Source organism: Drosophila nasuta, chromosome 2L (genome assembly GCF_023558535.2).
Source record: "Drosophila nasuta strain 15112-1781.00 chromosome 2L, ASM2355853v1, whole genome shotgun sequence".
Taxonomy (NCBI): Eukaryota; Metazoa; Arthropoda; class Insecta; order Diptera; family Drosophilidae; genus Drosophila; species Drosophila nasuta.
This window is the reverse complement of record NC_083455.1, coordinates 24,698,276-24,710,283: the sequence shown is the minus strand read 5'-3', so window position 1 is coordinate 24,710,283 and position 12,008 is coordinate 24,698,276. Positions and strand designations below refer to the sequence as shown.

The 12,008-nt window shown below is 38.1% G+C and overlaps 1 protein-coding gene across 8 annotated transcripts in view; it reads right to left on the bottom strand.

Moving 5' to 3' along the window:
* Window positions 1–429: 429 nt before the first annotated feature.
* The window catches only part of LOC132783647 (slowpoke-binding protein), a 56,356-nt gene continuing 44,777 nt past the window's right edge, over window positions 430–12,008 (bottom strand). For 5 of the 8 annotated variants that reach the window (XM_060788962.1, XM_060788963.1, XM_060788959.1 and 2 more), the window contains 6 exons: window positions 11,258–11,494; window positions 11,013–11,194; window positions 9,684–9,894; window positions 9,490–9,615; window positions 8,284–8,426; window positions 430–3,959 (listed from right to left, as the gene is read on the bottom strand). In XM_060788962.1, coding sequence (XP_060644945.1) covers window positions 1,349–3,959; window positions 8,284–8,426; window positions 9,490–9,615; window positions 9,684–9,894; window positions 11,013–11,194; window positions 11,258–11,494 — 3,510 coding nt within the window. In that variant the 3' untranslated portion in view covers window positions 430–1,348. Of the gene's footprint in view, window positions 3,960–5,668; window positions 6,128–8,283; window positions 8,427–9,489; window positions 9,616–9,683; window positions 9,895–11,012; window positions 11,195–11,257; window positions 11,495–12,008 lie in introns of those variants that run through there. The other 3 variants (XM_060788965.1, XM_060788967.1, XM_060788964.1) reach the window with 2 other exon arrangements.

Here is a 12,008-nt window from a genome sequence, read left to right as displayed (position 1 = left end):
AGAATGTTGCATTCATCTGTTGTACGATTCGAAAGAAATTAATATAAACAAAGATTAACTTTATTCATTCATTTTTATTTTTTGAACATTTGTGTTTTGATTACTATTTTTGTATATATAACATATTTTCGTATACTCTCTCTCAGATGTGCATGTGATCCTTGATTTATTCAAACTTTCCGCTGTCCATCGAAACTGAAAATAAAGCCCCTGCTAAAACATTAGAATTGGATTTTGCGGTATACATTTATACTAAATTGCATTTAGTTGTATTTGATTTTAATTAATATGTAATTTCAATTTGTTTTGGTTTTCTTCTTTTTCTTTTTTGGTTTTTTGGCTTGTTATTCCCTAAATATACATATAATTATGTTTGTATTTAAAACATGACCCACTTTATATTATTTTAATGAGTTAACACTCTATTGGTTTTTGTTTTTTTTAATATATATTTATTTATTGGGCCATAAAACGATTTTAGGCTACAGTAAAATATTTTCAATACTCGCTGCGAAGCTTAAGTCTTAACTGTGTGTAATTAGCTACAATTAATGTGTATAATTTCGAATTCGAAAACTTTTTGCATAAAGTTTTTCTTTTGCATTTGCTAAAAAAAACTCATCAGAAGAATGCTGGTGTTTTCAGAGATGCTCGTAAGTATAGTTTTGTGTTATTTATTTAGTTATTCATAATTTTTTTGGTTTCTTGCTTAGCAGTCTAAAGAGTTGAAAAGCATCAGTAGAGATTTTTAATTGCTGTAAAAGCGTTATTTGGTTTTTTGTTGTAAGCGTAAAATACAATACATACATATAAAGAAACTATTATTGTTACCAGAAGAAAGCTTTCAGTGTGGTTTTTGCGAAGAAGGCGACAGCAGACCCCACGACCTTTTAGCCAATTTAAATATAGCTGGGACACCAACAATCAAAATATTTGAATTTCAATTGGTATATAAATTATCGAATTTCAATTGGAAAGTGTATTGCTAAACAGCAAAAATGTATCTATCGATAACCATCACCTTGCAAAAGGAAATAATCGACTCTAGCAGCTTTTCGCAACTCGCGCGATCAGTGTTGTTAAGTGTGTGTGAAGTGAAAAAGTGAAAGTGTTTTGGTGTCCGCGCGCAATAAGCCTTTTTAATCCGTTTTGTAATTGTTTAAAGCCTAAAATTCAATAATTTGATGGTTCCCGATCTCGCTTCGATTTGCTAATATTGGTAAGCATTACTTTTACATCTCATATCGTATCACATGCTTTGCATTTTACCGGCTGCTTAATACGTGTCTATGTGTGTGAGTGTATGGGTGTGTATTTTTTTTTGGCGCTCCTAAAAGTGAGTCTAGGTTTACAGCTTGTCAAGTTCCGTTGGTGGTTCAGTTGGACTTATAGGCGACATTTCAACGCTGTCGAGCAGCGGCGTTTTCTCCTCGCTGCAGCAGCTGCTGCCCCCTGGCGCATCGTCCATGTCCATGACAAAGATGCGTGACAATTCAGCGCCGCTTAGCGTGCGTCGCGATGGTGACTCATCCAAAGAACTGTTATCCTCGGCGGCAGCGCTGCCGCTGTTGCTGCTACTGGTGCTGCTGCTGCTGGTGCTGCTCGTGTTGGCAGCGCTGCTGTTGCTGCTGCTAATGTTAAGCGCCTGATCGAGAGATTTGGAGGGTGTGCGATAGCTGGGCGTCTTATTGTTGTTGGCAGTTGCTGGAGCATTGTGGGAGCTTAAATTCGTTTGGCAGGTGAGCGTGGCCAAGGATGTTGTGGTCTTAATATTGGTCGTCTTCAGGTGATTTATGGAACAGCTGCTCCAGCTCAGTTTGCTGCTGCGCTTTGGCGGCTGCAGCTGCTGCTGCTGTTGCTGGTGGTGTTGTTGCTGCTGCTGCAGCAGCTGCTGCTGATGATGATGATGATGTTGTTGTTGTTGCTGTTGCTGTTGATTATTGTCATCATTGAAGCTCATTTCATCTTCACTGCCGCTATGTGTATTATTGATAGCCGTCTGCTTGAGTCGCACCAAATGGCGCTCAGAATACGATTTACGCGCATCCATGACACGCAAATAGTCGGATGATTCACCCAGATCTTCGCTCTTGGAGCTGCAATAGCGTCGCGAAGTGTGACCAGAGCCACCCGAGCCACAGAAGCTTGTGGTCACACTCAACATTTGCTGGCTGCCGCTAAGCGAACGTCGACTGCCCTGCGTCGAACAGCAGCCGCTGCTTTCGTAGTGATTGTCACGCAGCGAACTCGGCGAAAGCCGAGCCGACGAATGCGGCGAGTGCGAAGAGTGCGGCGAATGTGCCGAGTGCGTTGAGTGCGGCGAATGTGGCGAATGATTCGGCGAATGTTCGAGCAGCGAATCGTTGCTTTTGGCAATGCGATTCTTGCGATAGAATTTACTATCACGCCATAAAGTTTGACGTTGACTGGAACCGCTGCCAACTACCGCTGCTGCTGCGCTGCCTGTGCGCTGCAATTCCATGCTGCCGCCACTGGAATTGGGATAATTTGTGGGCGAAGTCTCTTGACAGCAGCCACTCGATGAAGTTTTGCTTATGCGAAACGAGGCATGCGTCAATTTCTTATACTTCTCGCTCTGCATATTGACGCGATTGTCGGAATGCGTGCGATCGGACATCGGTAGAAAGGCATTATCAATGCGTCGCTCCTCCTCGAGCGAGCGAAAGGCCAAACGATTCACGTGCTTCAGATGCTGTTTGTCCGCGTTGGAACTGCGCTTGGGTGACATGTCCTCGAAGGAGCTGACACGATACTTTTGCGAGAAGACCTCAATCATGCTGGAGCGCTTAGAAGGCGATGTGGTATAGATGGAATTCTGATCATTCACAAGTATTTTGGGCGGATCAAATTGTTGCTGTTGCTGTTGCTGCAGTTGTTGCTGCTGTGGCTGTTGCTGTGATGTGGAGGCTATGGAGGAATTGCTAGAATTACTCGTCGCAGTCACGAGTATTTTGGGCGAGAGGGAAACAGGAAAATGCTGTGGTCGCATATTGCCCAACGAACCGCAACCGGAGCCCGATGAAGTCGAACCAGTACCGGACATGGCATCATCAATATGCAGAAAATTGCTAGGGGAACTTTCGCGACAAGGCGACGAAATCGCCGAGTCCTGAGAGACCATGCTCCGGGGTATGGTGGCCAGCTCCAAGCAGGTCTCATTGCCATTACCGGATGTGGTGGCAATGATGATGTCCTCGACGCCCTCGTCGATGGGCGAGGAGATGGACTGAAAGCTGCTGAGACGTATGCTCGACGAACCGATGGACAAATCATTGTCGGTCAGCGAGCCAAAGGCCGAGTCCTGCGATGGATTGCTACGGCCGTATTTCAAACACTTGAGCGAGTATTCCAGACGTCGACTCTTCGAGTTCTTGTAGTTGCACATGTCGGCTGTCAACTGATGATTGAAGGAGGCCGCCGCCGCAGCCGTTGATGTTGCCTGCAAACGTTGCCCGTTGCCACTTGAGCCACTGGCAACGACAGCAGCAGCAGCAACAGCAGCAGCCGAGGCATCATCTGGCATCGCTGTCAACTGTAGCTCCTCCTCGACAGCCACCTCGACTTCCTCAACGTCCACCTCGTCCTCTTCGGTGTCTCGGCCCTCGGCGAGCAACACATTCAAATTGCTTTGGCTGCTGGTGCTGCACCGTATCGTCGGCTGTGTGGTGGGCGGCAGCTCTTGGGCGACGCTGTTGTCATCCGAGTAGAGTGTGGCGTGGTCACAGTAGTGTATGGGAGATTCACTTGCCTCATACTGCTGCCTGTGCTGGGTGCGTGTAAACGATGACGAGGCAGAGGCGGAATGCCAGTGCTGGTATCGTTGCAGCCGCTTCATGTGGCAACTGCTGCCGCTGCCGCTGCCACCTACGACAATCTCTTCGAGCAATCCCTCCTCCGAGTCGCTTGATATGTCAAATGAGTCCATTGTTCGGCTGATGCTGTGTGTGCAAGGCGAGAATAACAATCAAAAAGCCAAAACAAAAAAAAAAACAACAATAGTAGAGCTTATAGAGTAGTGCTTGAGAACTATACACAGAGAGAAATTTACGCGTTCAAAATTGAAGTATGCAATTCTTGAATATAATTTGAAGTTTAAGTTCTTCAAAAAATAGTTATTGTTTTTTGGCTTTAAAATTGAAGAACACCATTCTTGAATATAATTTGAATTTTAATATTTTCTATTTTTAATTGTATGTTCTTAAAAACGTGTTTTTTATATAAGAAATTTTTGTTTTACGTTTTCGAAACTAGAATTTTGCAAATCGAGAGTTTCAATCTTTGCTCAAATTAAAAAACTTTAAAAGTAATATTAAAAAAAAGAATAACTTAAATTTGCAAAATTTCTAAAAACCAATTTCAATTTAAAAAATAATAATTTATTTGCTTTTTAAAGGATAATAATTCCAATTTATAAAACCCAATTTGAATTCATAAAATAATATTTTATTTTCCTTCTTAAGAAACAATTTAAAATCAATATAATTTCGATACTTTTGCATTTTTTAATTAAGCATATAAATCTTGCTTTTAGAACGCATTTTTCTCGCTGTGTAGCTTCCAGCATGACTTGACTTGGCTTCGATGCAGGTCACGATGCCGTTGTTCGATGTGGTTGTGGATCAGCATCGATATTGGATGCCTATGGCACCTGATTCTATTGTTCCCTCTCTTGCTCTCTGCGTGTGAGTGTTTTTGGGCCATTCAATAGTAAATATGCGCTGTGAATATGCATGTGAATGCGAGTGTGAGTTTGAGTGTTTGTGTGAATGTGTATGTTGGGTGTTTATGAATGCATGAAGTTGGGCGTGCTGCAGTTGAAGCATCAATTATAATACCATGTACCACGTGCAATTTGCTTTGTTCCTAAAATCTGATTAACCTTAGACTCTTGTTGAAATACCAGAGAGTTTTGTGGTGCTGACATTTCAAAGCAGAGCTGGTTAAATATGCAACTAGCTTGTGTACTGTATTCTCTACTTCACAATTAAATTACTTGCTCGAGTTTCTTTATCAATTCTTTATTTTCAAATTCAAGAAAAAGCTAGCAATAAATACTTTAAGTTTAAGTTCCAACTGCATTTGCTATATAATATTTCTTTTGCTCATTTCAGTTAGTTGACAACGGGAATTCTGCTTTGTTCTTTACAACTCTAAAAAGGATTTTACACATAGATTTGTATCTTACAATGAAATGCGGTGAGTTAAGCTTTATAACAATTAAATACATAATTAAACGAAGAAGCACACTTCGAATAGTGTGACCAAAGAGTTTAAAGAAAACGTATTAAAAAGAACACTTAAAAAAGCCTTCCATGCTCCTTTATTGACTAAGTAAAATAATATACTTATGCGTTAGACAAACGTGCATATTGACTAAAAACATTTAAGCAGCATAATGGAAAAAGTTACAAATTGATAATCGAAAAACTAAATTGAGAAAAAAGTGTGGCCTTGCTTGGAGTGTGAATCGGGGTCAGAAATGTTAGCAGGGATTATTCGATTGAAATGTATTTTGTGTTGTGTTTTTTTTTTTGGTTTCTTTGCTGGCTAAGTGTGGTGCATTTTGCTGAGGTGGGCGGTGGTGGTGGGCGGTGGTGTTGTGTGGAGGCCGCTGGTGGTTTTTAGCATACAAAAATTTGCCACTTACCACATTGTTTTTCATTTTTTATTGCAAAACACAACAACAAATTAGTTTGCTTTGTTTATGTGTTTTTTGCATTTCTCTTTCTCTTTTTTTTTTCTGACTTTTTTCCTTTTTTTGGGTACAAAAATTGCATTTTGAGTACAAAAAGTTGTTGTGATTGATACGGCTTTTCGTATATATATATAAGGTAATTTCATGTTTTATTCATTTCATTTTGTCATTTTGTTTTGGTTGATCGAGAGAGTTTTACACTTTTGTAATTTGTAATTGTGAGTGATTTGTTGTGAGAGTTTTGTTTTTTGTTTTTTTTTTTCATTTCTCTATATTATTTGCATCTTTTGTTGGGTTGTTTTTTTTAGTTTGTTTTTTTGAGTTGGTTTTTTTTTTTTTGGTTTTGGTTTGGTTGTTGAGGTTGTTAGAGTTTAGTACATACGAAAGACTTCATAGGGCGCAGGCGGAACACTGTAGTAGTTAGTTCGAACGGGTTATGTAAATAAACAAATGCAGAAATGCAACAATTTGTAAATCATAAATAAAACACACACGTATGTAAGATAAACAAAAATGAACGTTGATAGACATTCAAGAGCTGATCTGTATGTATCGATGATGTATAGATGAGGCTTGTGTAACTGCAACTGGTTCATTTTATTTATCATTTTTGTTGGGTTCGCAACACTAAGACATATATAAAGTATATAAACATATTTATAAGTAGTAGTAGTATGTAGAGTTGAGTTTTTTTTTTTTTGGTAGAGAGAAAGAGAGAGTAAACATTGCATACAAAATATACTTTAGTTGAAAAATTCCTCTACTACAAAGAAGTTATTATTTATATATGTATATATATAGTATATATGATATTTTATATAAAGACATGCGATTTTTTTTTTTGATTTAGGCAGCAAAAAGATAAATTTACACTGAGAGAATAGAGATAGAGAGAGAAAGATGCTTAAAATATACATGAGCAACGACGATGTGAATTGGACATTTGATACATATACATATATACATATATTATTTATATATATATATATATATATATACTTGTATATATTGCATGGTAGTTTGCCTTTTCCTCCTCGCCTCCTGCTTATTACTTAATTACATTCTTGTCTTGTATGCATAATTTTCAAGCACTTAATACTGACAGCGCAGACACTCGCATATTGTCTCAGTCGAGAGCTGGCATCGCTCTTCTGTCCCTGTCTCTGTCTCCGTCCCTTTCACTCTCTCTCTTTCTGTTGGCCAGAGCATTACCATAATTACCGCAGGCACGCACAGCAAAGTACACAGACATAACGGACAGACACACACACACACACACAGACGCACATTTAAACTTATATATGCACAACACACATACACACACACACTCACATTTATGTAGTTTATGACGCCATTTTTTTGTGCTCTCATTTTGTGTTAGTTGCCCGCTTGTGTTCACCTTTCTGTTGTCTTCTTTTTTTTTTTAATTTTTTGCTCGTTTTATTCAACACATCATTCTAAGTTACACACTCATTTGGGCAGCATTTGTGTATGCCACAGTACATGTATGTGTGTTGTGTGTGTGTTTGTGCGTCACAGTGTGCTTCTTTATTAACCTGAAAATGCACTAAGCAACCTGCAGGCGCGCTCTCAGCTAAACAAAGGTCTCCAACGTAGACCTCTTAAAAAAAAAGGCATTATTCCGCATACAAATTTAACTCTGCAAAAGCGCAATTCTAAACATTTTCTAAAAGCAGGAATTTCCGTTGGATTCTCGCTCTTGCGGCTAAGCTACTCTAAAAAAGGCCATCCTCAACAAGGGCTCTTCTAAATTAATAAAATGATACTATTATGGCTACAGTATTTATATTCTAGGCTGTCCTATGTATAAGCAGGAGTTTAGATATGAATTGAATTGAATTGAATGATATTTAAAATTCTTTATACATCATGAAGTGCCTAAGATTTGTCGCTAGATTTTAAAATAATTATTTGTGAAACTTTCTTTACGTTTTATTTTAAATTTGCTCCAAAAATAAAAGGATTCTATAAGTATGTTAGATATGGTCTTCAGCTTAAAGGAGAAAGACAAGTTTTTTTCTATATAAATATTTCTTCAAATATGCATTTTATTTAAATTCATGAGCCTTCCTAAACAAACTTTAAAATATGTATAGATTCCAGTCTTAATTCATCTAAACTAAAAACTGCAACTACATTTATGTTAACTCAAAAATTTCTAACTATGTCATGCACATTTCTAAAACAGTCACTGCCAACATATCACTAGACTATATAAACCTTTATAATCCGTCTTTAAAGCGCCCTCACAGATTTGGTGAGTGGACAGACACATTACTTCTTCTTTTTTTTATAGGCCAAACAAAAAATCCTGAGCAATGACATATAACAGAGAGTACGACGATGACCATTTGCCGAGAACTGTTTTAATGCGTTGATGAAGAGATTTTGTGTAATACGAGTATGTAATTGCTTGTGTGCTAGTGTGAGTGTATGTGTGTGTGAGTGTGTCGAGTGTCTTGTTTTGTTTTGGTGAGCTGCATTTTGCTATGGCAGTGAGACGATAAAAAAAATACCAGAAAACAAGGTTTGTTGTGAACACTTACCCAGTGCGTCGATCATGCGGCGTCGAGGGTGGCGTACAGGGTGAACTTGCCTCACTGAACGAGTTGCCCAGAGAGGCGCATTGTCGCTTCTTAACAGCGTGCAGCAAATTCAGCGTAGAACGGCTGAGGCTCGGCTTGATTGTCTGCAAAGGAGAGAGATGAGAGAATAGTGAACATTTCACAAAGGCTGGGGTTTTAATGAATTCACAGTCTATATATGATTTATGATTATTTTTTAAACAAATTTTCAGAGACTAAGATATTTCATAGTGAAAAAAATGCGGGATTTTAATAAAGTGTCCGTCTAATTATTATTTATTTATTAATTTTTATTAAATCAATTTTCAGTCAAGCCATTGGCAGCTTGCATAACTATACAGCTAATGTATTTATTGAGTCTAAAACATTTCACAGTTCAAAAAGGCTGGGTTTTTAATGAATTCCCAGTCTAAGTATGACCATGATTATGTGTTATGATTATTTTTTAAACAAATTTTCAGAAAATCTATTGAAAGCCTGAAAATTAAGAGAACTAATGTTGTTTTGAGTCTAATTGTCCGTCTAAGTATTATTATTATATTATTAACATTATTATATTAAATCAATTTTCAGTCAAGTTATTAACAGCTTGCATATTCATAGAGCTAATGTAGTTTTTGAGACTAAAACATTTCACAGTGCAAAGATGCTGGGTTTTTAATGAATTCCCAGTCTAAATATGATTTATGATTATTTTTTAAACAAATTTTTAGTCAGTAATATAGTTTTTGAGACTAAGCCTATGATTTATGATTATTTTTCCAACAAATTTTCAGAGAATGTATTGAAAGCTTGACAATTAAGAGAACTAATGTAGTTTTTGAGACTAAGATATTTCACAGTGAAAAAGGCTGGGTTTTAATAAATTGTCCGTTTAACTATTATTAGTTTATTATTATTTATTAAATAAATTTTTAGTCAATCCATTGATAGCTTGCATAATTATAGAGCTAATGTAATTATTGAGACTAAAACAGTTCACAGTGCAAAAGGGCTGGGTTTTAAATGAATTCCCAGTCTAAGTATGATTTTTTAATCAAATTTTCAGTCAAGCTATTTACAGCTTGCATAATTATATAACTAATTAAGAAATTAATGAATTTTAATAAAAATATTTTTATGTAATGTTTATTGGATAATCAAGGGAAGGAAATTTAATTTACTTACACTGAAACAGGGACCACGCAGCTCGCGCAAATCGATGCTGCGAAATAGATCGCATAGGACTAGGTCCTCAACGGAGGGACAAACGCCGCTAGGCGGCTCAAAGATAATACCTAATATGTCCAGAACCTGTAAAAGAGATGCGCATAAATTAAGCTGCTCTTCTAGAAAGTGGTATTTAATGTGCCTCTGCTCACCTGGCCAATTTGTGGATAATGCTGCAGCTCCATTTCGAGCACCCGCATGGACGGTTTCGGTGTGGTCAGCTCCTGGCCGGTGCACATTTCGTAGAGCAGATGGCCAAAGCAAATGATGTCGACATTCTCGATTTCCGTTACGGAACGCGACCACGTCACGGCATTGTTGCGCGAACTGAGCCCCAGCAGGCCATTCTCAAGGCCCGATAACCTTTTTTGAGCGAGAATGAGAAACAAAAAGGCAAAAACCAACCATTAAGATAGTCCAAAAGGGAAAGAAGAAAATGCATAATTAAATGTTGAACCCGCCCATAATGATAACGCTCATTACTATTCGCCACGTTCTACTCTTTTTTTGTTTTTGGCCAACATGTGTGCCAGGTTTTATGAGCCGGCAAAATGTGTGTGCCGTTGTCACATGGCTCAAACTTAATATGTTAATATATTACAATTCTCACGCCGTTGCGGATTAAGAGAGCCTTCGGGTCGACAATGACATAAAAAAATAAAAGCAAAAGCGAGCAGTATGCGATATGTTACTTAGTCAAGCCTAAAGAGCGAACATTACATGAGCATTAAATGAGCATTTTCGCTCGGTTGTGTGTTTGTATTTTGCCTTTTCCTTAGCCGTAGCCCAATTATCCTGAAACTATAATAGCTTTAGCTTGGCATTGTAATTCATAGGCAAATGATTATTTAAATGTCATTTCTAAATGCCAACTATGTAAATTGGGTCGCCTGAACTTTCAACTTTAATCGACTTCTATAAAATATCCTTTTTCTATTCGTGTCGAGTGTGTCGTCGTCCGGCCCCCAAAAAAACACACACACACGCCCACATCGTTGGAGGAATATTTTGCAGCATTTATGTAATAAAATGGCAAAACGCTGAGAGCGTTTTATATATTTTATTTTTTGCCACACACACTCGCACATCGCAAGTGGGTGTTTTGGGTTGTGTACGGATTGTCGCCTGCTTTGAATCGCCCTGAATATAGTAAAACTGTGCGAGGGACAGCAACAGCAACAACAAAAAGGTAATTTTAGATGCATTTATAATGCCTTGAAAATAGGCAGCGATTTCGTTTGAATTGCTTTTAATTTGGCATTTATAGTATTTGATAGGCTGCCTTTAGTGAAATGATTATGCCAAAGAATATGCGATAGCAATACCTTGATTGCACTGCATTGTTTCCGATCAAAAAAAAGAGGAATTCAATGATGGAGAAATCGATTTTATTTTCTATACTCTTTTTTTTTTGGGTCTCGCTGCGTAGCAACAGCCATTAGGCAAATTAATTTACAGTCTAGTGATTGCTGTGAACTCACCTGGCTGCACCATTCTGTAGTATGACATTGCCGCTGTGTAGATGGCCATGAAGTGGAAAGCCGCGCTCCTTCAGGAAGAGCAACGCCTCCAGTATCTGGCGGCCCAAACGCTGCACTTGGCTAACGGGCAGACCATTCGGTTTGCGTGTATACTTGCGCGCCCAAGGCTCATTCCATTGGGCCTGATATTTGAGGAATAGAAGGGTTATTAAAAGAGAAGACTTTATTAAATGATTAAATCCCACCTTGTAGATGAGATCCTTGAGACTGCCGCGCGAATTGAAGGGCGTCACCAGGCAGGCATAGTTATGCGAGCTGTTGCGCAAGAAGCCCAAATCGAGCACGGGATAGATATACGGATGATGCAGTGAACCGAGCAGCTCCATAAGTATATCACGTGCACTCTCATTCGGCGGCAGATCCTCAAAGGCCACGCAATCTGTGGGCAGCGGCAACAGCGTCAGCAGCCGATCCGTGCGTACCTAAAATGAAGATGGAAAGTAGCATTATAATGAGGGAATAATTGTATGAAGATTGCATTTAGAAGAACATTAGACTTTTTTCTTTAAAAGGGATCTTTAAAAAAAGATGGAAAGTCATATAATGGGGGAGTTTTGTAGGAATTGATTAAAATATGGAAGTTAGGAGAGTATAAGATCCCTTGCTTATAGCTTGGTAAAATAGAAATGAGAAGTAGCATTATAAAGAGGGAAGAATTCATAAGAAGATTGAATTTAGAAGAACATTAGACCCTTTACTTTTAGAAAATTAATTAGGGTTCTTGAACTTAGTCAAATATAGGTGAGCTGTATATTTATAAAGAAAGAGTTTTGTAGGAATTGAATAGAAGATTGAATTTAGAAAAACATTAGACCCTTTACTTTTAGAATGTTAAAGAGTTTTGAAAGAATTGAATGAAAGATTGAATTTAGAAGAATATTATACCCTTTTCTTTTAGAAAATTAAAAAGGGTCTTTAAATTTGTCAAAATTCAAA